Source organism: Lissotriton helveticus, chromosome 11, assembly GCF_964261635.1.
Source record: "Lissotriton helveticus chromosome 11, aLisHel1.1, whole genome shotgun sequence".
Lineage (NCBI taxonomy): Eukaryota > Metazoa > Chordata > Amphibia > Caudata > Salamandridae > Lissotriton > Lissotriton helveticus.
In genome coordinates, this window is record NC_136072.1 from 37,689,927 (window position 1) to 37,715,988 (window position 26,062).

At 44.2% G+C, this 26,062-nt stretch overlaps 1 protein-coding gene across 1 annotated transcript in view; it reads left to right on the plus strand.

Moving 5' to 3' along the window:
- Positions 1-26,062, plus strand: part of LOC144792178 (tenascin-X-like) — a 567,777-nt gene that overhangs the window by 530,317 nt on the left and 11,398 nt on the right. The window contains exons 16-23 of the mRNA XM_078667078.1: positions 310-567; positions 6,455-6,730; positions 11,614-11,889; positions 16,773-17,048; positions 21,932-22,115; positions 23,030-23,087; positions 23,366-23,606; positions 24,918-25,175. Coding sequence (XP_078523204.1) covers positions 310-567; positions 6,455-6,730; positions 11,614-11,889; positions 16,773-17,048; positions 21,932-22,115; positions 23,030-23,087; positions 23,366-23,606; positions 24,918-25,175 — 1,827 coding nt within the window. The remainder of the gene's footprint in view (positions 1-309; positions 568-6,454; positions 6,731-11,613; positions 11,890-16,772; positions 17,049-21,931; positions 22,116-23,029; positions 23,088-23,365; positions 23,607-24,917; positions 25,176-26,062) is intronic.

Here is a 26,062-nt window from a genome sequence, read left to right on the forward strand (position 1 = left end):
AATACAGCTCTGATTTAGTCTCTTACCCTCTGTGATTGTGGTTTAGGACCGACCTCTGCCTGGGGATTCAGTTCCAAATGAGTAGGTGTAAAATTATTGACTGCAGTTCACAATTGACAATCAAAGTATACAGACCTGGGGAGGGTCAGCCCAAAAAATGCAAAAAAGCCCAGCAATTTTTTTTAAGTCAGCCTTCAATGCGTTACAAAGCAGTAAGACTGGCCATGCTGCTCTGCTATCTGGCACAATAATTTCTTCCATTTCCAGTTATACAAGTGTAATCTCACCCCTTGTGTCTTTTCATTTCAGTGCCAGATGTAGTGAGGAATCTAAGTGCCACCAATATCTCCACACGTTCTGTATTCCTGAGCTGGCAACCTCCAGAGGGAAACATGAGCTCCTATCTGATAGAAGTCATGGGCGAGCCATCAAAGACTATTGAGGTGCAATCAGAGTCTGTGCTCATCAACGCCCTAACACCAGGAAATGTGTACACCTTTGTGGTCACTGTCCTGGTGACAGACAACCCTTCGAGAGGGGAAAGTATGGTCATTGTTGAATACACAGGTGAGGAAATGGGAGTTACGCATTTTACATCTCTGATTAATGATGCTGTAGTTTCCAGTACATTTCCTGAGTGTGTTAAGGCAAGAATTACATGACGTGCATAAAGTGGTGAGTCTCTTAAGACATGGTATGGAGTTTATGCTATTGTTTTGAAATTTTTGTCAATACCATTATTAGAAACTAGCAGCCCGTCCCGACGTTGTCCGGGTATGAATTGCTGCCGGCCAGTATTATATTGTTTTGTAGGACTTGGTTTTGATAGCATTTCTTATCTGTGATAGGCCTGTGAAATGCTCCGATTCACAGTGCACTGCTGATGCACTTAAGAGTGCGCGTTCAGTAGTGTGTGAACTCGAGTGTCCCTACTTTATTTTTCCTTGCAATATTATATAGCGCGAACTCGACAACATGACATGAGCACAATTTACATTACAGAAGAACACATTCATTTGTGGTAGGCACGGGGAGACAAAGCGATTTGCCTGGAATCACAGGATGTTGAGCTGATGCCGAGATTCGAACGTAGCTCCCCAGCTCTAAAGTTCGCAATTCTAGAACTTGTGGCGGGAGGTGTGTCTAAAAGTGTATGTCGATGCTGGCCATCAATGAGAGAGACCTGTGCATTTTTCAAATGGATGGTGAAAAAATATGAGTATGTTGCTGGAGATGTGCGACGCCGTGCCACCAATGTACTTACCGGGGAGGGTAAACACCCATTATTCCGCAACTTTCTTTCCGCATACCATCACTTCGCATACTTTCATTACGAACTAACTTCATTACATCTAACCCTGTGAAGATGGGAAACCCCTTCCTCCAAAAGCCAAGTGCAACTAAATCTCATAAGAACATGATTGAAAAAGTTGGTTTCCAGAAGATGAAAAAATTAATTATTTCATGAAACAGCTGGAGGAAGGTAATGTACATTTATAAAGCACAAAGAGAGACCCAAAGGTGGATCTCATCACTGGGATCATGAACTGAAACTGAAACTGAAGCAAATATTGGATGGAAAATTGAGCCATTTTTAGGTTTGAGTGGTTTGTGAAAAGTGAGCACTTTTAAGTGTTCATTTTGAGTAGAGGTACAGACTCATGCCTACATTTTCCTTTTGGGAAGACCTGCCCACCACTGAAAACTCACCTTGTGGCCTGGGACACTCAGATGCGGCGGCTGAGGAGGGTCAAACAGAGTGTTCTGTGATTAATGTCAAGAATCAATAATTAAGAACAATAAGGCTTGTAGCCTTAATTTCAGAATGGCAGACTAAAAGAGAATAAACATAAAGTGCTTGTTAACGAGAAACGAATGCAGCTGTCAAAGACTGTACATAATGGGATCTTCACATCTCAAAGCAATGATGAGATACATTATAAAGAAATCAACTGAGTAATTCACAGGCCCAACTGAAGGCACATAACTTTGCAATGCATATGCCATACTTGATGTGAAAAGTGAAAGCTTTTATGTGTTCAAGTCTGAGCAAATTAGTACTAAATTAGTGGTAGCCCCATATTTATCCTTGCATCGCTGGAGGATTGCTGGCCTTATTGTGAAAGCCTGTCACTCATAATCAGAATCCTCGGGCAAATCTTTGGCAGATACGTTTGGGCCGGTCTATCTGTACCATTGAACACCTCGGTAATCCCCCGGCTGATTTCTCACTCAGCAGAATAATTTCTTGAGAATCAAGAATTAAGAAAGTCAGGGCCAAATACCTGGACCGCACACTGGTAGATGGAAAGACATTAAAGATACAAGTGCTTGAAGACATGTTAAAGGATACGCTGCACGTCCATGACAAGTGCAATGAACTTTGAACAGCACGGCACAACATGTGCTTTCATTTCCAGTTATACAAATGTAACCTGATTAAAAGTGTTAGTTTCCAGAAGTTGAAAAAATAATTTATTTATGAAACAGCTGGAGGAAGTTAATGTACATTTATAAAGCATGAAGAGAGACGCAAAGGTGGATCTCATCACTGGGATCATGAACTGAACCCAATGAAGCAAACATTGGATAGAAAATGGAGACATATTTAGGATTGAGTGGTTTGTGAAAAGTGAGCACTTTTAAGTGTTCATTCTGAGTGGAGGTACAGACTCATGCCTACATTTTCCTTTTGGGAAGACCTGCCCACCACTGAAAACTCACCGTGTGGCCTGGGACACTGAGATGGGGCGGCTGAGGAGGGTCGAACAGAGTGTTCTGTGATTAATGTCAAGAATCAATATTTAAGAACAATAAGGCTTGTAGCCTTAATTTCAGAATGGCAGACTGAAAGCCAATAAATATAAAGTGCTTGTTAACGAGAAACCAATGCAGCTGGCAAAGACTGTACATGATGGGATCTTCACATCTCAAAGCAATAATGAGGGGCATTATAAAGAAATCAACTGAGTCATTCATAGGCCCAACTGAAGGCACATACTTTGCAATGCATATGCCATGCTTGATGTGAAAAGTAAAAGCTTTTATGTGTTCAAGTCTGAGCAAATTAGTAATAAATTAGTGGTAGCTCCATATTTATCCTTGCATCGCTGGAGGATTGCTGCCTTATTATGACAGCCTCTCACTCATAATCAGAATCCTGGGGCAAATTTTGGGCAGATACATTTGGGCCGGTCTATCTGTACCATTGAACACCTCGGTAATCCCCCGGCTGATTTCTCACTCAGCAGATTAATATCTTGAGAATCAAGAATTAAGAAAGGCAGGGCCAAAGACCTGGACTGCACATTGGTAAATTGAAATACATTACATTGAGTACAATTTTCAACTTCTTCCCTCTCCTCTCATTACCTCCACTGAGCATCTTGTGGTTCGCGCTCTTACTTTCTCTCCTCCGCTTACCTGTCTACTAATGTATTGCCCGCCCCAGTCTTCACACTTGTTTATGCCAGCCCTGCAGGACTTACTGGCCACGTTGGCAGTCAATTACGCCTCAGTCCTAGTGTTAGGCGATTTTAACTATTGGCCCACGGACCCCCTTGAGTGTACTTCTTCCAAACAGTTCACAGAATCACTTCAATCCCTGAACTTTGTCTCTCACATACAAGTTCCGACACACTCACACGGACATGTGTTAGACCAGGTTTGGTCTCTCAATATTTCTGTTTCCTCCGTGTCTGTGTCCCCATGTCCCTGGTCAAATCATGCCCTAATCTCCTTTTCCCTCCACCTCAACCCTGTAACTAAGGTCCCGCTTGCCAAAAACACCTGGGCGCGGAAGTGGAACCATGTCGACCTCCCTTCGTTATCTTCTTCTCTCCTGAACTCTTCACCTAATTTGGCAGGCCTATCCTCTTCATCTCAAGCCACAGCCATCAACACCTGGCTCGCTGGAGGCTGCGACTTGGTAGCCCCCCTACGTCGGATTTCAACTAGACGGACTAAGGAGTCAAATCGGTGGTTCAGTGAAGATCTGAAAGAAAAAAAGCTGACCCTTCGGCGGGCTGAGAGGCAATGGAGAAGGGACTATTGTCCTTTATTGAAAACACACTATACCACACTTTTAAGCGACTACAAAAAAGCCATACTAGACGCCAAAACTGCCTATTTTTCAGCAAAAATTCTGGTGGCTGAGAATAAATCTAGGGAGATTTTCACAATTATTCACGACCTAGCCTTTTCTGACAGGGCTACACTCAAACCCCCTCCCACTCAGCCCCTATGTGATTCGTTGAATTCCTATTTTTCGGAAAAAATTATTAACATCAAGGCCAATATTCCATCCCCTTCTTTGACTTTTGTTGAACCCCTTCCTCCTACTGTCCAGTGCTGCCTTTCCTCGATCCCCCCTCTCACCGAAGAAGTGTTCTTGGCAATACTTCCTAAGGTAAAATCAGGCTCCCCGGCAGATATTTGCCCTGCCCGTATTCTTCAACAGATTTACTCTGTTTGCACCCGACCCCCGATCACCTTTCTCAACAGTTCCCTTGCTCAGGGGGTTGTGATCCCAGCACTCAAATCTGCTACAATAGTGCCTATTCTGAAGAAGCCTGGTGCAGATCCATCTGCCCCAGTCAACTATCGCCCTATTTCACTGCTGCCCTATTTGGGCAAGGTGCTTGAGCGCCATGTAACATCGGTACTCAGCGCCCATGTAGAAGCAAATGGGGGTCTGGCGTCTTGTCGGGCGGGCTTCCGGCCTAGGCACTCCACTGAGTCCGTCGTGGTGTCGGTCCTGGACAACCTCAGGGAGGGCATGGACCAAAACAAACACCAGGCCCTGGTGCTCCTCGATCTCTCCGCCGCTTTTGACACGGTGGACCATTCCATCTTGCTTACACGTGTCAGAGCGTCGGGAATCGGGGGCTGAGCCCTGGTTTGGCTATCGTCCTTCCTGAGGGACCGCACCCAGGCGGTCCGGTTGGGGTATTTCTCGGCCACCCCACTTAAGGTCACGTGTGGTGTTCCCCAGGGTTCTTCTCTTTCTCCTCTTTTGTTCAATCTTTATATCTATCCCCTAATTTTTCCACTTCAGCAGCTGGAGGTCACCGTATATAACTATGCGGATGACCTCCAGCTCATCTTCAACCTCTCTTCATCTCCTCATTCTGGGCCCGATTCACAGAACTAACTTGAGACAAAATCCTAAACTTACTACTTTTGGTATTCACAGAAGTTAGGATTTTGTCTTAAGACAGACTTAAGACCGACTTAAGACAGACTTAGGTTAGGATTTTGTCTTAAGTCTGTCTTAAGTCTGTCTTAAGACAAACTTAAGACAGAATCCTAACTTCTGTGAATACCAAAAGTAGTAAGTTTAGGATTTTCTCTTGAGTTAGTTCTGTGAATCGGGCCCTCTATTTCTAACTTTCAGGCTATTATGATTTTTATCAGGGACTGGATGAACCACAACCATCTGAAGCTGAACCCGGATAAAACTGAGTTGGTTCTCACGGGTGGTTCTTCCAGTCCCTGGAACTCTTTATTTTGGCCCTCCTCCTTTGGTCCCCCTCCCACTCCCTCTCCCATAGTTAAGACTTTAGGCATTAAAATGAACAATCATCTCACTTTACACTCACAAATTAGCTCTGTTGTCTCTTCTTGCTTTCTCACTCTCCGCACTATTCGCACTGTCTCTCGTCTCGTTTCTTTTCTCCCCTGGCACTAAAAATTATGTCCGCCCTGGTGATCTCCCGGCTGGACTACGCCCATGCCCTATAAAACGGCATTCCGGCGTATAGCCTCCGGAAGCTCCAACTGGTCCAAAACCAGGCGGCCCGATTAGTGTATAGTCTTTCCCGTTCCCACCACTCAACTCCTTTATTGAAGGCGCTCCATTGGCTGCCTGTCAGGGAGCGATCCCTTTTTAAAATTGGCTGCATGGTATTCCAGGTGCGCCAGGGCTCAGCTCCCGCCTTCATTATCTCTCTGATAAGGGAGTATATCCCTGCCAGAGAGCTCCGCTCATCATCCCAATCACTTCTGCAGGTACCCCGCTACAAGCGCAAAAAGTGGGGAGGGGCCAACTTCTCTGTTTTGGTACCCACTTTTTGGAACTCCCTTCCCGACCACTTACGGTCGGCAAGCACTACTCTCTTTTCCGGAAAGACCTTAAAACCTTCTTATTCACTCAGGCATTCCCTATGTAAATTGTCCTCACTGCTCCCCTCATTGCACCAGTAGTTATTGCCTCTCCACTGCTATTTTTGCCTCCATAGCGCCAAGAAACCGCACGGGGAATGCTGCGCTCTACAAGTATTTTAAATTCAAATTCAATTCAAATTCATTAAAGATACAAGTGCTTTAAGACATGTTAAAGGATACGCTGCACTTCCATGACAAGTGCAATGAACTTTGAACAGCACGGCACAATAATTACTTCCATTTCCAGTTATACAAATGCAATCTCACCCCTTGTGTCTTTTCATTTCAGTGCCAGATGTAGTGAGGAATCTAAGTGCCACCAATATCTCCACACATTCTGTATTCCTGAGCTGGCAACCTCCAGAGGGAAACATGAGCTCCTATCTGATAGAAGTCATGGGCGAACCATCAAAGACTATTAAGGTGCAATCAGAGTCTTTGCTCATCAACGCCCTAACAGCAGCAAAACCCCAGCAATTTTTTAAAAGTCAGCCTTCAATGAGTTACAAAGCAGTAAGCCTGGCCATGCTGCTCTGCTATTTTTTCATTCTCAGGAGTCATGAGGGTATGATGAAAAATCACAAACATCTCTTTACTAACCCTTTTAAGATGGGAACCCCCTTCCTCCAAAAGCCAAGCGCAACTAAATCTCATAAGAACCTGATTAAAAGAATTTGTTTCCAGAATTCGAAAAAATAAATTATTTCATGAAACAGCTGGAAGAAGTTGATGTAAATTTATAAAGCACAAAGAGAGACCCAAAGGTGGATCTCAACACTGGGATCATGAACTGAAACTGAAACTGAAGCAAATATTGGATAGAAAATGGAGGCATATTTAGCTTTGAGTGGTTTGTGAAAAGTGAGCACTTTTAAGTGTTCATTCTGAGTAGAGGTACAGACTCATGCCTACATTTTCCTTTTGGGAAGACCTGCCCACCACTGAAAACTCACCTTGTGGCCTGGGACACTGAGATGGGGCGACTGAGGAGGGTCAAACAGAGTGTTCTATGATTAATGTCAAGAATCAATAATTAAGATCAATAAGGCTAGAAGCCTTAATTTAAGAATGGCAGACTAAAAGCCAATAAACATAAAGTGCTTGTTAACGAGAAACGAATGCAGCTGTCAAAGACTGTACATAATGGAATCTTCACATCTCAAAGCAATGATGAGATACATTATAAAGAAATCAACTGAGTAATTCACAGGCCCAACTGAAGGCACATAACTTTGCAATGCATATGCCATACTTGATGTGAAAAGTAAAAGCTTTTATGTGTTCAAGTCTGAGCAAATTAGTACTAAATTAGTGGTAGCCCCATATTTATCCTTGCATCGCTGGAGGATTGCTGGCCTTATTGTGAAAGCCTGTCACTCATAATCAGAATCCTCGGGCAAATCTTTGGCACATACGTTTGGGCCGGTCTATCTGTACCATTGAACACCTCGGTAATCCCCCGGCTGATTTCTCACTCAGCAGAATAATTTCTTGAGAATCAAGAATTAAGAAAGTCAGGGCCAAATACCTGGACCGCACACTGGTAGATGGAAAGACATTAAAGATACAAGTGCTTGAAGACATGTTAAAGGATACGCTGCACGTCCATGACAAGTGCAATGAACTTTGAACAGCACGGCACAACATGTGCTTTCATTTCCAGTTATACAAATGTAACCTGATTAAAAGTGTTAGTTTCCAGAAGTTGAAAAAATAATTTATTTATGAAACAGCTGGAGGAAGTTAATGTACATTTATAAAGCATGAAGAGAGACGCAAAGGTGGATCTCATCACTGGGATCATGAACTGAACCCATTGAAGCAAACATTGGATAGAAAATGGAGACATATTTAGGATTGAGTGGTTTGTGAAAAGTGAGCACTTTTAAGTGTTCATTCTGAGTGGAGGTACAGACTCATGCCTACATTTTCCTTTTGGGAAGACCTGCCCACCACTGAAAACTCACCTTGTGGCCTGGGACACTGAGATGGGGCGGCTGAGGAGGGTCGAACAGAGTGTTCTGTGATTAATGTCAAGAATCAATATTTAAGAACAATAAGGCTTGTAGCCTTAATTTCAGAATGGCAGACTGAAAGCCAATAAATATAAAGTGCTTGTTAACGAGAAACCAATGCAGCTGGCAAAGACTGTACATGATGGGATCTTCACATCTCAAAGCAATAATGAGGGGCATTATAAAGAAATCAACTGAGTAATTCATAGGCCCAACTGAAGGCACATACTTTGCAATGCATATGCCATGCTTGATGTGAAAAGTAAAAGCTTTTATGTGTTCAAGTCTGAGCAAATTAGTAATAAATTAGTGGTAGCTCCATATTTATCCTTGCATCGCTGGAGGATTGCTGCCTTATTATGACAGCCTCTCACTCATAATCAGAATCCTGGGGCAAATTTTGGGCAGATACATTTGGGCCGGTCTATCTGTACCATTGAACACCTCAGTAATCCCCCGGCTGATTTCTCACTCAGCAGATTAATATCTTGAGAAGCAAGAATTAAGAAAGGCAGGGCCAAAGACCTGGACTGCACATTGGTAAATTGAAATACATTACATTGAGTACAATTTTCAACTTCTTCCCTCTCCTCTCATTACCTCCACTGAGCATCTTGTGGTTCGCGCTCTTACTTTCTCTCCTCCGCTTACCTGTCTACTAATGTATTGCCCGCCCCAGTCTTCACACTTGTTTATTCCAGCCCTGCAGGACTTACTGGCCATGTTGGCAGTCAATTACGCCTCAGTCCTAGTGTTAGGCGACTTTAACTATTGGCCCACGGACCCCCTTGAGTGTACTTCTTCCAAACAGTTCACAGAATCACTTCAATCCCTGAACTTTGTCTCTCACATACAAGTTCCGACACACTCACACGGACATGTGTTAGACCAGGTTTGGTCTCTCAATATTTCTGTTTCCTCCGTGTCTGTGTCCCCATGTCCCTGGTCAAATCATGCCCTAATCTCCTTTTCCCTCCACCTCAACCCTGTAACTAAGGTCCCGCTTGCCAAAAACACCTGGGCGCGGAAGTGGAACCATGTCGACCTCCCTTCGTTATCTTCTTCTCTCCTGAACTCTTCACCTAATTTGGCAGGCCTATCCTCTTCATCTCAAGCCACAGCCATCAACACCTGGCTCGCTGGAGGCTGCGACTTGGTAGTCCCCCTACGTCGGATTTCAACTAGACGGACTAAGGAGTCAAATCGGTGGTTCAGTGAAGATCTGAAAGAAAAAAAGCTGACCCTTCGGCGGGCTGAGAGGCAATGGAGAAGGGACTATTGTCCATTATTGTAAACACACTATACCACACTTTTAAGCGACTACAAAAAAGCCATACTAGACGCCAAAACTGCCTATTTTTCAGCAAAAATTCTGGTGGCTGAGAATAAATCTAGGGAGATTTTCACAATTATTCACGACCTAGCCTTTTCTGACAGGGCTACACTCAAACCCCCTCCCACTCAGCCCCTATGTGATTCGTTGAATTCCTATTTTTCCGAAAAAATTATTAACATCAAGGCCAATATTCCATCCCCTTCTTTGACTTTTGTTGAACCCCTTCCTCCTACTGTCCAGTGCTGCCTTTCCTCGATCCCCCCTCTCACCGAAGAAGTGTTCTTGGCAATACTTCCTAAGGTAAAATCAGGCTCCCCGGCAGATATTTGCCCTGCCCGTATTCTTCAACAGATTTACTCTGTTTGCACCCGACCCCCGATCACCTTTCTCAACAGTTCCCTTGCTCAGGGGGTTGTGATCCCAGCACTCAAATCTGCTACAATAGTGCCTATTCTGAAGAAGCCTGGTGCAGATCCATCTGCCCCAGTCAACTATCGCCCTATTTCACTGCTGCCCTATTTGGGCAAGGTGCTTGAGCGCCATGTAACATCGGTACTCAGCGCCCATGTAGAAGCAAATGGGGGCCTGGCGTCTTGTCGGGCGGGCTTCCGGCCTAGGCACTCCACTGAGTCCGTCGTGGTGTCGGTCCTGGACAACCTCAGGGAGGGCATGGACCAAAACAAACACCAGGCCCTGGTGCTCCTCGATCTCTCCGCCGCTTTTGACACGGTGGACCATTCCATCTTGCTTACACGTGTCAGAGCGTCGGGAATCGGGGGCTGAGCCCTGGTTTGGCTATCGTCCTTCCTGAGGGACCGCACCCAGGCGGTCCGGTTGGGGGATTTCTCGGCCACCCCACTTAAGGTCACGTGTGGTGTTCCCCAGGGTTCTTCTCTTTCTCCTCTTTTGTTCAATCTTTATATCTATCCCCTAATTTTTCCACTTCAGCAGCTGGAGGTCACCGTATATAACTATGCGGATGACCTCCAGCTCATCTTCAACCTCTCTTCATCTCCTCATTCTATTTCTAACTTTCAGGCTATTATGATTTTTATCAGGGACTGGATGAACCACAACCATCTGAAGCTGAACCCGGATAAAACTGAGTTGGTTCTCACGGGTGGTTCTTCCAGTCCCTGGAACTCTTTATTTTGGCCCTCCTCCTTTGGTCCCCCTCCCACTCCCTCTCCCATAGTTAAGACTTTAGGCATTAAAATGAACAATCATCTCACTTTACACTCACAAATTAGCTCTGTTGTCTCTTCTTGCTTTCTCACTCTCCGCACTATTCGCACTGTCTCTCGTCTCGTTTCTTTTCTCCCCTGGCACTAAAAATTATGTCCGCCCTGGTGATCTCCCGGCTGGACTACGCCAATGCCCTATAAAACGGCATTCCGGCGTATAGCCTCCGGAAGCTCCAACTGGTCCAAAACCAGGCGGCCCGATTAGTGTATAGTCTTTCCCGTTCCCACCACTCAACTCCTTTATTGAAGGCGCTCCATTGGCTGCCTGTCAGGGAGCGATCCCTTTTTAAAATTGGCTGCATGGTATTCCAGGTGCGCCAGGGCTCAGCTCCCGCCTTCATTATCTCTCTGATAAGGGAGTATATCCCTGCCAGAGAGCTCCGCTCATCATCCCAATCACTTCTGCAGGTACCCCGCTACAAGCGCAAAAAGTGGGGAGGGGCCAACTTCTCTGTTTTGGTACCCACTTTTTGGAACTCCCTTCCCGACCACTTACGGTCGGCAAGCACTACTCTCTTTTCCGGAAAGACCTTAAAACCTTCTTATTCACTCAGGCATTCCCTATGTAAATTGTCCTCACTGCTCCCCTCATTGCACCAGTAGTTATTGCCTCTCCACTGCTATTTTTGCCTCCATAGCGCCAAGAAACCGCACGGGGAATGCTGCGCTCTACAAGTATTTTAAATTCAAATTCAATTCAAATTCATTAAAGATACAAGTGCTTTAAGACATGTTAAAGGATACGCTGCACTTCCATGACAAGTGCAATGAACTTTGAACAGCACGGCACAATAATTACTTCCATTTCCAGTTATACAAATGCAATCTCACCCCTTGTGTCTTTTCATTTCAGTGCCAGATGTAGTGAGGAATCTAAGTGCCACCAATATCTCCACACATTCTGTATTCCTGAGCTGGCAACCTCCAGAGGGAAACATGAGCTCCTATCTGATAGAAGTCATGGGCGAACCATCAAAGACTATTAAGGTGCAATCAGAGTCTTTGCTCATCAACGCCCTAACAGCAGCAAAACCCCAGCAATTTTTTAAAAGTCAGCCTTCAATGAGTTACAAAGCAGTAAGCCTGGCCATGCTGCTCTGCTATTTTTTCATTCTCAGGAGTCATGAGGGTATGATGAAAAATCACAAACATCTCTTTACTAACCCTTTTAAGATGGGAACCCCCTTCCTCCAAAAGCCAAGCGCAACTAAATCTCATAAGAACCTGATTAAAAGAATTTGTTTCCAGAATTCGAAAAAATAAATTATTTCATGAAACAGCTGGAAGAAGTTGATGTAAATTTATAAAGCACAAAGAGAGACCCAAAGGTGGATCTCAACACTGGGATCATGAACTGAAACTGAAACTGAAGCAAATATTGGATAGAAAATGGAGGCATATTTAGCTTTGAGTGGTTTGTGAAAAGTGAGCACTTTTAAGTGTTCATTCTGAGTAGAGGTACAGACTCATGCCTACATTTTCCTTTTGGGAAGACCTGCCCACCACTGAAAACTCACCTTGTGGCCTGGGACACTGAGATGGGGCGACTGAGGAGGGTCAAACAGAGTGTTCTATGATTAATGTCAAGAATCAATAATTAAGATCAATAAGGCTAGAAGCCTTAATTTAAGAATGGCAGACTAAAAGCCAATAAACATAAAGTGCTTGTTAACGAGAAACGAATGCAGCTGTCAAAGACTGTACATAATGGAATCTTCACATCTCAAAGCAATGATGAGATACATTATAAAGAAATCAACTGAGTAATTCACAGGCCCAACTGAAGGCACATAACTTTGCAATGCATATGCCATACTTGATGTGAAAAGTAAAAGCTTTTATGTGTTCAAGTCTGAGCAAATTAGTACTAAATTAGTGGTAGCCCCATATTTATCCTTGCATCGCTGGAGGATTGCTGGCCTTATTGTGAAAGCCTGTCACTCATAATCAGAATCCTCGGGCAAATCTTTGGCACATACGTTTGGGCCGGTCTATCTGTACCATTGAACACCTCGGTAATCCCCCGGCTGATTTCTCACTCAGCAGAATAATTTCTTGAGAATCAAGAATTAAGAAAGTCAGGGCCAAATACCTGGACCGCACACTGGTAGATGGAAAGACATTAAAGATACAAGTGCTTGAAGACATGTTAAAGGATACGCTGCACGTCCATGACAAGTGCAATGAACTTTGAACAGCACGGCACAACATGTGCTTTCATTTCCAGTTATACAAATGTAACCTGATTAAAAGTGTTAGTTTCCAGAAGTTGAAAAAATAATTTATTTATGAAACAGCTGGAGGAAGTTAATGTACATTTATAAAGCATGAAGAGAGACGCAAAGGTGGATCTCATCACTGGGATCATGAACTGAACCCATTGAAGCAAACATTGGATAGAAAATGGAGACATATTTAGGATTGAGTGGTTTGTGAAAAGTGAGCACTTTTAAGTGTTCATTCTGAGTGGAGGTACAGACTCATGCCTACATTTTCCTTTTGGGAAGACCTGCCCACCACTGAAAACTCACCTTGTGGCCTGGGACACTGAGATGGGGCGGCTGAGGAGGGTCGAACAGAGTGTTCTGTGATTAATGTCAAGAATCAATATTTAAGAACAATAAGGCTTGTAGCCTTAATTTCAGAATGGCAGACTGAAAGCCAATAAATATAAAGTGCTTGTTAACGAGAAACCAATGCAGCTGGCAAAGACTGTACATGATGGGATCTTCACATCTCAAAGCAATAATGAGGGGCATTATAAAGAAATCAACTGAGTAATTCATAGGCCCAACTGAAGGCACATACTTTGCAATGCATATGCCATGCTTGATGTGAAAAGTAAAAGCTTTTATGTGTTCAAGTCTGAGCAAATTAGTAATAAATTAGTGGTAGCTCCATATTTATCCTTGCATCGCTGGAGGATTGCTGCCTTATTATGACAGCCTCTCACTCATAATCAGAATCCTGGGGCAAATTTTGGGCAGATACATTTGGGCCGGTCTATCTGTACCATTGAACACCTCAGTAATCCCCCGGCTGATTTCTCACTCAGCAGATTAATATCTTGAGAAGCAAGAATTAAGAAAGGCAGGGCCAAAGACCTGGACTGCACATTGGTAAATTGAAATACATTACATTGAGTACAATTTTCAACTTCTTCCCTCTCCTCTCATTACCTCCACTGAGCATCTTGTGGTTCGCGCTCTTACTTTCTCTCCTCCGCTTACCTGTCTACTAATGTATTGCCCGCCCCAGTCTTCACACTTGTTTATTCCAGCCCTGCAGGACTTACTGGCCATGTTGGCAGTCAATTACGCCTCAGTCCTAGTGTTAGGCGACTTTAACTATTGGCCCACGGACCCCCTTGAGTGTACTTCTTCCAAACAGTTCACAGAATCACTTCAATCCCTGAACTTTGTCTCTCACATACAAGTTCCGACACACTCACACGGACATGTGTTAGACCAGGTTTGGTCTCTCAATATTTCTGTTTCCTCCGTGTCTGTGTCCCCATGTCCCTGGTCAAATCATGCCCTAATCTCCTTTTCCCTCCACCTCAACCCTGTAACTAAGGTCCCGCTTGCCAAAAACACCTGGGCGCGGAAGTGGAACCATGTCGACCTCCCTTCGTTATCTTCTTCTCTCCTGAACTCTTCACCTAATTTGGCAGGCCTATCCTCTTCATCTCAAGCCACAGCCATCAACACCTGGCTCGCTGGAGGCTGCGACTTGGTAGTCCCCCTACGTCGGATTTCAACTAGACGGACTAAGGAGTCAAATCGGTGGTTCAGTGAAGATCTGAAAGAAAAAAAGCTGACCCTTCGGCGGGCTGAGAGGCAATGGAGAAGGGACTATTGTCCATTATTGTAAACACACTATACCACACTTTTAAGCGACTACAAAAAAGCCATACTAGACGCCAAAACTGCCTATTTTTCAGCAAAAATTCTGGTGGCTGAGAATAAATCTAGGGAGATTTTCACAATTATTCACGACCTAGCCTTTTCTGACAGGGCTACACTCAAACCCCCTCCCACTCAGCCCCTATGTGATTCGTTGAATTCCTATTTTTCCGAAAAAATTATTAACATCAAGGCCAATATTCCATCCCCTTCTTTGACTTTTGTTGAACCCCTTCCTCCTACTGTCCAGTGCTGCCTTTCCTCGATCCCCCCTCTCACCGAAGAAGTGTTCTTGGCAATACTTCCTAAGGTAAAATCAGGCTCCCCGGCAGATATTTGCCCTGCCCGTATTCTTCAACAGATTTACTCTGTTTGCACCCGACCCCCGATCACCTTTCTCAACAGTTCCCTTGCTCAGGGGGTTGTGATCCCAGCACTCAAATCTGCTACAATAGTGCCTATTCTGAAGAAGCCTGGTGCAGATCCATCTGCCCCAGTCAACTATCGCCCTATTTCACTGCTGCCCTATTTGGGCAAGGTGCTTGAGCGCCATGTAACATCGGTACTCAGCGCCCATGTAGAAGCAAATGGGGGCCTGGCGTCTTGTCGGGCGGGCTTCCGGCCTAGGCACTCCACTGAGTCCGTCGTGGTGTCGGTCCTGGACAACCTCAGGGAGGGCATGGACCAAAACAAACACCAGGCCCTGGTGCTCCTCGATCTCTCCGCCGCTTTTGACACGGTGGACCATTCCATCTTGCTTACACGTGTCAGAGCGTCGGGAATCGGGGGCTGAGCCCTGGTTTGGCTATCGTCCTTCCTGAGGGACCGCACCCAGGCGGTCCGGTTGGGGGATTTCTCGGCCACCCCACTTAAGGTCACGTGTGGTGTTCCCCAGGGTTCTTCTCTTTCTCCTCTTTTGTTCAATCTTTATATCTATCCCCTAATTTTTCCACTTCAGCAGCTGGAGGTCACCGTATATAACTATGCGGATGACCTCCAGCTCATCTTCAACCTCTCTTCATCTCCTCATTCTATTTCTAACTTTCAGGCTATTATGATTTTTATCAGGGACTGGATGAACCACAACCATCTGAAGCTGAACCCGGATAAAACTGAGTTGGTTCTCACGGGTGGTTCTTCCAGTCCCTGGAACTCTTTATTTTGGCCCTCCTCCTTTGGTCCCCCTCCCACTCCCTCTCCCATAGTTAAGACTTTAGGCATTAAAATGAACAATCATCTCACTTTACACTCACAAATTAGCTCTGTTGTCTCTTCTTGCTTTCTCACTCTCCGCACTATTCGCACTGTCTCTCGTCTCGTTTCTTTTCTCCCCTGGCACTAAAAATTATGTCCGCCCTGGTGATCTCCCGGCTGGACTACGCCAATGCCCTATAAAACGGCATTCCGGCGTATAGCCTCCGTAAGCTCCAACTGGTCCAAAACCAGGCGGCCCGATTAGTGTATAGTCTTTCCCGTTCCCACCACTCAACTCCTTTATTGAAGGCGCTCCATTGGCTGCCTGTCAGGGAGCGATCCCTTTTTAAAATTGGCTGCATGGTATTCCAGGTGCGCCAGGGCTCAGCTCCCGCCTTCATTATCTCTCTGATAAGGGAGTATATCCCTGCCAGAGAGCTCCGCTCATCATCCCAATCACTTCTGCAGGTACCCCGCTACAAGCGCAAAAAGTGGGGAGGGGCCAACTTCTCTGTTTTGGTACCCACTTTTTGGAACTCCCTTCCCGACCACTTACGGTCGGCAAGCACTACTCTCTTTTCCGGAAAGACCTTAAAACCTTCTTATTCACTCAGGCATTCCCTATGTAAATTGTCCTCACTGCTCCCCTCATTGCACCAGTAGTTATTGCCTCTCCACTGCTATTTTTGCCTCCATAGCGCCAAGAAACCGCACGGGGAATGCTGCGCTCTACAAGTATTTTAAATTCAAATTCAATTCAAATTCATTAAAGATACAAGTGCTTTAAGACATGTTAAAGGATACGCTGCACTTCCATGACAAGTGCAATGAACTTTGAACAGCACGGCACAATAATTACTTCCATTTCCAGTTATACAAATGCAATCTCACCCCTTGTGTCTTTTCATTTCAGTGCCAGATGTAGTGAGGAATCTAAGTGCCACCAATATCACCACACGTTCTGTATTCCTGAGCTGGCATCCTCCAGAGGGAAACATGAGCTCCTATCTGATAGAAGTCATGGGCGAACCATCAAAGACTATTGAGGTGCAATCAGAGTCTTTGCTCATCAACGCCCTAACAGCAGCAAAACCCCAGCAATTTTTTAAAAGTCAGCCTTCAATGAGTTACAAAGCAGTAAGCCTGGCCATGCTGCTCTGCTATTTTTTCATTCTCAGGAGTCATGAGGGTATGATGAAAAATCACAAACATCTCTTTACTAACCCTTTTAAGATGGGAACCCCCTTCCTCCAAAAGCCAAGCGCAACTAAATCTCATAACAACCTGATTAAAAGAATTTGTTTCCAGAATTCGAAAAAATAAATTATTTCATGAAACAGCTGGAAGAAGTTGATGTAAATTTATAAAGCACAAAGAGAGACCCAAAGGTGGATCTCAACACTGGGATCATGAACTGAAACTGAAACTGAAGCAAATATTGGATAGAAAATGGAGGCATATTTAGCTTTGAGTGGTTTGTGAAAAGTGAGCACTTTTAAGTGTTCATTCTGAGTAGAGGTACAGACTCATGCCTACATTTTCCTTTTGGGAAGACCTGCCCACCACTGAAAACTCACCTTGTGGCCTGGGACACTGAGATGGGGCGACTGAGGAGGGTCAAACAGAGTGTTCTATGATTAATGTCAAGAATCAATAATTAAGATCAATAAGGCTAGAAGCCTTAATTTAAGAATGGCAGACTAAAAGCCAATAAACATAAAGTGCTTGTTAACGAGAAACGAATGCAGCTGTCAAAGACTGTACATAATGGAATCTTCACATCTCAAAGCAATGATGAGATACATTATAAAGAAATCAACTGAGTAATTCACAGGCCCAACTGAAGGCACATAACTTTGCAATGCATATGCCATACTTGATGTGAAAAGTAAAAGCTTTTATGTGTTCAAGTCTGAGCAAATTAGTACTAAATTAGTGGTAGCCCCATATTTATCCTTGCATCGCTGGAGGATTGCTGGCCTTATTGTGAAAGCCTGTCACTCATAATCAGAATCCTCGGGCAAATCTTTGGCAGATACCTTTGGGCCGGTCTATCTGTACCATTGAACACCTCGGTAATCCCCCGGCTGATTTCTCACTCAGCAGAATAATTTCTTGAGAATCAAGAATTAAGAAAGTCAGGGCCAAATACCTGGACCGCACACTGGTAGATGGAAAGACATTAAAGATACAAGTGCTTGAAGACATGTTAAAGGATACGCTGCACGTCCATGACAAGTGCAATGAACTTTGAACAGCACGGCACAACATGTGCTTTCATTTCCAGTTATACAAATGTAACCTGATTAAAAGTGTTAGTTTCCAGAAGTTGAAAAAATAATTTATTTATGAAACAGCTGGAGGAAGTTAATGTACATTTATAAAGCATGAAGAGAGACGCAAAGGTGGATCTCATCACTGGGATCATGAACTGAACCCATTGAAGCAAACATTGGATAGAAAATGGAGACATATTTAGGATTGAGTGGTTTGTGAAAAGTGAGCACTTTTAAGTGTTCATTCTGAGTGGAGGTACAGACTCATGCCTACATTTTCCTTTTGGGAAGACCTGCCCACCACTGAAAACTCACCTTGTGGCCTGGGACACTGAGATGGGGCGGCTGAGGAGGGTCGAACAGAGTGTTCTGTGATTAATGTCAAGAATCAATATTTAAGAACAATAAGGCTTGTAGCCTTAATTTCAGAATGGCAGACTGAAAGCCAATAAATATAAAGTGCTTGTTAACGAGAAACCAATGCAGCTGGCAAAGACTGTACATGATGGGATCTTCACATCTCAAAGCAATAATGAGGGGCATTATAAAGAAATCAACTGAGTAATTCATAGGCCCAACTGAAGGCACATACTTTGCAATGCATATGCCATGCTTGATGTGAAAAGTAAAAGCTTTTATGTGTTCAAGTCTGAGCAAATTAGTAATAAATTAGTGGTAGCTCCATATTTATCCTTGCATCGCTGGAGGATTGCTGCCTTATTATGACAGCCTCTCACTCATAATCAGAATCCTGGGGCAAATTTTGGGCAGATACATTTGGGCCGGTCTATCTGTACCATTGAACACCTCAGTAATCCCCCAGCTGATTTCTCACTCAGCAGATTAATATCTTGAGAATCAAGAATTAAGAAAGGCAGGGCCAAAGACCTGGACTGCACATTGGTAAATTGAAATACATTACATTGAGTACAATTTTCAACTTCTTCCCTCTCCTCTCATTACCTCCACTGAGCATCTTGTGGTTCGCTCTCTTACTTTCTCTCCTCCGCTTACCTGTCTACTAATGTATTGCCCGCCCCAGTCTTCACACTTGTTTATTCCAGCCCTGCAGGACTTACTGGCCACGTTGGCAGTCAATTACGCCTCAGTCCTAGTGTTAGGCGACTTTAACTATTGGCCCACGGACCCCCTTGAGTGTACTTCTTCCAAACAGTTCACAGAATCACTTCAATCCCTGAACTTTGTCTCTCACATGCAAGTTCCGACACACTCACACGGACATGTGTTAGACCAGGTTTGGTCTCTCAATATTTCTGTTTCCTCCGTGTCTGTGTCCCCATGTCCCTGGTCAAATCATGCCCTAATCTCCTTTTCCCTCCACCTCAACCCTGTAACTAAGGTCCCGCTTGCCAAAAACACCTGGGCGCGGAAGTGGAACCATGTCGACCTCCCTTCGTTATCTTCTTCTCTCCTGAACTCTTCACCTAATTTGGCAGGCCTATCCTCTTCATCTCAAGCCACAGCCATCAACACCTGGCTCGCTGGAGGCTGCGACTTGGTAGCCCCCCTACGTCGGATTTCAACTAGACGGACTAAGGAGTCAAATCGGTGGTTCAGTGAAGATCTGAAAGAAAAAAAGCTGACCCTTCGGCGGGCTGAGAGGCAATGGAGAAGGGACTATTGTCCTTTATTGTAAACACACTATACCACACTTTTAAGCGACTACAAAAAAGCCATACTAGACGCCAAAACTGCCTATTTTTCAGCAAAAATTCTGGTGGCTGAGAATAAATCTAGGGAGATTTTCACAATTATTCACGACCTAGCCTTTTCTGACAGGGCTACACTCAAACCCCCTCCCACTCAGCCCCTATGTGATTCGTTGAATTCCTATTTTTCGGAAAAAATTATTAGCATCAAGGCCAATATTCCATCCCCTTCTTTGACTTTTGTTGAACCCCTTCCTCCTACTGTCCAGTGCTGCCTTTCCTCGATCCCCCCTCTCACCGAAGAAGTGTTCTTGGCAATACTTCCTAAGGTAAAATCAGGCTCCCCGGCAGATATTTGCCCTGCCCGTATTCTTCAACAGATTTACTCTGTTTGCACCCGACCCCCGATCACCTTTCTCAACAGTTCCCTTGCTCAGGGGGTTGTGATCCCAGCACTCAAATCTGCTACAATAGTGCCTATTCTGAAGAAGCCTGGTGCAGATCCATCTGCCCCAGTCAACTATCGCCCTATTTCACTGCTGCCCTATTTGGGCAAGGTGCTTGAGCGCCATGTAACATCGGTACTCAGCGCCCATGTAGAAGCAAATGGGGGCCTGGCGTCTTGTCGGGCGGGCTTCCGGCCTAGGCACTCCACTGAGTCCGTCGTGGTGTCGGTCCTGGACAACCTCAGGGAGGGCATGGACCAAAACAAACACCAGGCCCTGGTGCTCCTCGATCTCTCCGCCGCTTTTGACACGGTGGACCATTCCATCTTGCTTACACGTGTCAGAGCGTCGGGAATCGGGGGCTGAGCCCTGGTTTGGCTATCGTCCTTCCTGAGGGACCGCACCCAGGCGGTCCGGTTGGGGGATTTCTCGGCCACCCCACTTAAGGTCACGTGTGGTGTTCCCCAGGGTTCTTCTCTTTCTCCTCTTTTGTTCAATCTTTATATCTATCCCCTAATTTTTCCACTTCAGCAGCTGGAGGTCACCGTATATAACTATGCGGATGACCTCCAGCTCATCTTCAACCTCTCTTCATCTCCTCATTCTATTTCTAACTTTCAGGCTATTATGATTTTTATCAGGGACTGGATGAACCACAACCATCTGAAGCTGAACCCGGATAAAACTGAGTTGGTTCTCACGGGTGGTTCTTCCAGTCCCTGGAACTCTTTATTTTGGCCCTCCTCCTTTGGTCCCCCTCCCACTCCCTCTCCCATAGTTAAGACTTTAGGCATTAAAATGAACAATCATCTCACTTTACACTCACAAATTAGCTCTGTTGTCTCTTCTTGCTTTCTCACTCTCCGCACTATTCGCACTGTCTCTCGTCTCGTTTCTTTTCTCCCCTGGCACTAAAAATTATGTCCGCCCTGGTGATCTCCCGGCTGGACTACGCCAATGCCCTATAAAACGGCATTCCGGCGTATAGCCTCCGTAAGCTCCAACTGGTCCAAAACCAGGCGGCCCGATTAGTGTATAGTCTTTCCCGTTCCCACCACTCAACTCCTTTATTGAAGGCGCTCCATTGGCTGCCTGTCAGGGAGCGATCCCTTTTTAAAATTGGCTGCATGGTATTCCAGGTGCGCCAGGGCTCAGCTCCCGCCTTCATTATCTCTCTGATAAGGGAGTATATCCCTGCCAGAGAGCTCCGCTCATCATCCCAATCACTTCTGCAGGTACCCCGCTACAAGCGCAAAAAGTGGGGAGGGGCCAACTTCTCTGTTTTGGCACCCACTTTTTGGAACTCCCTTCCCGACCACTTACGGTCGGCAAGCACTACTCTCTTTTCCGGAAAGACCTTAAAACCTTCTTATTCACTCAGGCATTCCCTATGTAAATTGTCCTCACTGCTCCCCTCATTGCACCAGTAGTTATTGCCTCTCCACTGCTATTTTTGCCTCCATAGCGCCAAGAAACCGCACGGGGAATGCTGCGCTCTACAAGTATTTTAAATTCAAATTCAATTCAAATTCATTAAAGATACAAGTGCTTGAAGACATGTTATAGGATACGCTGCACTTCCATGACAAGTGCAATGAACTTTGAACAGCACGGCACAATAATTACTTCCATTTCCAGTTATACAAATGCAATCTCACCCCTTGTGTCTTTTCATTTCAGTGCCAGATGTAGTGAGGAATCTAAGTGCCACCAATATCACCACACGTTCTGTATTCCTGAGCTGGCATCCTCCAGAGGGAAACATGAGCTCCTATCTGATAGAAGTCATGGGCGAACCATCAAAGACTATTGAGGTGCAATCAGAGTCTTTGCTCATCAACGCCCTAACAGCAGCAAAACCCCAGCAATTTTTTAAAAGTCAGCCTTCAATGAGTTACAAAGCAGTAAGCCTGGCCATGCTGCTCTGCTATTTTTTCATTCTCAGGAGTCATGAGGGTATGATGACAAATCACAAACATCTCTTTACTAACCCTTTTAAGATGGAAACCCCCTTCCTCCAAAAGCCAAGCGCAACTAAATCTCATAAGAACCTGATTAAAAGAATTTGTTTCCAGAATTCGAAAAAATAAATTATTTCATGAAACAGCTGGAAGAAGTTGATGTAAATTTATAAAGCACAAAGAGAGACCCAAAGGTGGATCTCAACACTGGGATCATGAACTGAAACTGAAACTGAAGCAAATATTGGATAGAAAATGGAGGCATATTTAGCTTTGAGTGTTTTGTGAAAAGTGAGCACTTTTAAGTGTTCATTCTGAGTAGAGGTACAGATTCATGCCTACATTTTCCTTTTGGGAAGACCTGCCCACCACTGAAAACTCACCTTGTGGCCTGGGACACTGAGATGGGGCGACTGAGGAGGGTCAAACAGAGTGTTCTGTGATTAATGTCAAGAATCAATAATTAAGATCAATAAGGCTAGAAGCCTTAATTTAAGAATGGCAGACTAAAAGCTAATAAACATAAAATGCTTGTTAACGAGAAACCAATGCAGCTGTCAAAGACTGTACATGATGGGATCTTCACATCTCAAAGCAATAATGAGATGCATTATAAAGAAATCGACTGAGTAATTGATAGGCCCAACTGAAGGCACATAACTTTGCAATGCATATGCCATACTTGATGTAAAAAATAAAAGCTTTTATGTGTTCAAGTCCATGCAAATTAGTACTAAATTATTGGTGGCCCCATATTTATCCTTGCGTCGCCGGAGGATTGCTGGCCTTATTGTGACAGCCTGTCACTCATAATCAGAATCCTGTGGCAAATCTTGGGCAGATACATTCGGGCCGGTCTACCTGTACCATTGAGCACCTCTGTAATCCCCTGGCTGAGATCCCACTTAGCAGAATAATATCTTGAGAATCAAGAAGTAAGAAAGACAGGGCCAAAGACCTGGACTGCACATTGGTAGATGGAAAGACATTAAAGAAACAAGTGCTTGAAGACATGTTAAAGGATAACCCTGCACTTCCATGACAAGTGCAATGAACTTTGAACAGCAAAGCACAATAATTGCTTCCATTTCCAGTTATACAAATGTAATCTCACCTCTTGTGTCTTTTCATTTCAGTGCCAGATGTAGTGAGGAATCTAAGTGCCACCAATATCTCCACACATTCTGTATTCCTGAGCTGGCTACCTCCAGAGGGAAACATGAGCTCCTATCTGATAGAAGTCGTGGGCGAACCATCAAAGACCATTGAGGTTCAATCAGAGTCTGTGCTCATCAACGCCCTAACACCAGGAAATGTGTACAACTTTGTGGTCTCTGTCCTGGTGGCAAGCAGCCCTTGGAGAGGGGAAAGTATGGTCATTGTTGAATACACAGGTGAGGAAATGGGAGTTATGCATTTTACATCTCTGATTAATGATGCTGTAGTTTCCAGTAATTTTCCTGCGAGTGTTAAGGCAAGAGTTAGATGACGTGTATAAAGCGATGAGTCCCTGAAGACATGGTATGGAGTTTATGCTATTGTTGTGAAAGATGTTGTCAATACCATTATTAGAAATTTAACAGTACATTTGTACCTCCCAAGTTTTATCTGAAAAATAAAACTGTCCACCGTGATAAATACAATGGCCAATTACAAGTAAGCAGCATGATTTCTTAGAAAATGCAGTTCCAAATGATTAGGTGTGAAAGCATTGACTGCAGTTCACTCTTCACAATGAAAACATACAGTACTGGGGATGGTCAGCCCAAAATAAGCAAAAGCCCAGCAATTTTTTTAAAGTCATCCTTCAATGCGTTACAAAGCAGTAAGTTTGGCCGTGCTGTTCTGCTATTTTTTCATTCTCATGAGTCATGAGGGTGTGATGACAAATCGCATACATGTCTTTACTAACCCTTTTAAGATGGGAAACCCCTCCCTCCAAAAGCCAAGCGCAACTATCTCGCATAAGAACCTGATTAAAAGAATTAGTTTCCAGAAGGTGAAAAAATAAATTATTTCATGAAACAGCTGGAGGAAGATTATGTAAATTTATAAAGCACAAAGAGAGCCCTAAAGGTGGATCTCAACACTGGGATCATGAATTGAACCCAATGAAGCAAATATTGGATAGAAAATGGAGACATATTTAGGTTTGAGTGGTTTGTGAAAAGTGAGCACTTTTAATTGTTCATTCTGAGTAGAGGTACAGACGCATGCCTTCATTTTCCTTTTGGGAAGACCTGCCCACCACTGAAAACTCACCTTGTGGCCTGGGACACTCAGATGGGGCGGCTGAGGGGGGTCAAACAGAGTGTTCTGTGATTAATGTCAAGAATCAATGATTAAGAACAATAAGGCTTGTAGCTTTAATTTAAGAATGGCAGAGTAAAAGCCAATAAATATAAAGTGCTTTTTAACTGGGCCGGTCTACCTGTACCATTGAACACCTTGGTAATCCCCCGGCTGATTTCTCACTCAGCAGATTAATATCTTGAGAATCAAGAATTAAGAAAGACAGGGCCAAAGACCTGGACTGCACATTGGTAGATGGAAATACATTAAAGATACAAGTGCTTGAAGACATGTTAAAGGATACCCTGCACTTCCATGACAAGTGCAATGAACTTTGAACAGCACGGCACAATTTTAACTTCTATTTCCAGTTATACAAATGTAATCTCACCCCTCGTGTTTTTTCATTTCAGTGCCAGATGTAGTGAGGAATCTAAGTGCCACCAATATCACCACACATTCTGTATTCCTGAACTGGCATCCTCCAGAGGGAAACATGAGCTCCTATCTGATAGAAGTCATGGGCGAACCATCAAAGACTGTTGAGGTGCAATCAGAGTCTGTGCTCATCAACGCCCTAACACCAGGAAATTTGTACAACTTTGTGATCTCTGTCCTGGTGGAAAGCAACCCTTGGAGAGGGGAAAGTGTGTTCATTGTTGAATACACAGGTGAGGAAATGGGAATATGCATTTTACCTCTCTGATTAATGATGCTGTAGTTTCCAGTAATATTCCTGAGTGTGTTAAGGCAAGAGTCACTTGACGTGCGTAAAGCGATAAGACCCTAAAGACATGGTATGAAGTTTATGCTATTGTTTTGAAAAATGTTGTCAATACCATTATTAGAAATCTAACAGTACATTTGTACCTCCCAAGTTCCATCTCAACTACAAAACTGTCCACAGTGATAGATACACCGGCAAATTACAAGAAAGTAAGCAGCATATTTTCTTAGAAAAATGCAGTTCCAAATGAGTAGGTGTGAAACCATTGACTACAGTTCACAATTCACAATCAAAACATAGAACACTCGGGACGGTCAGCCCAAAAAAAGCAAAAGTCCAGCAATTTTTTAAAAGTCAGCCTTCAATGCGTTACAAAGCAGTAAGTCTGGACATGCTGCTCTGCTATTTTTTCTTTCTCATGAGTCATGAGGGTATGAGGACAAATCGCATACACGTCTTTACTAACCCTGTGAAGATGCGAAACCCCTTCCTCCAAAAGCCAAGTGCAACTAAATCTCATAAGAACATGATTAAAAAAGTTGGTTTCCAGAAGTTGAAAAAATTAATTATTTCATGAAACAGCTGGAGAAAGTTAATGTACATTTATAAAGCACAAAGGGAGACCCAAAGGTGGATCTCAACACTGGGATCGTGAACTGAACCCAATGAAGCAAATATTGGATAGAAAATGGAGACATTTTTAGGTTTGAGTGGTTTGTGAAAAGTGAGCACTTTTAAGTGTTCATTCTGAGTAGGGGTACAGACTCATGCCTACATTTTCCTTTTGGGAAGGCCTGCCCACCACTGAAAACTCACCTTGTGGCCTGGGAC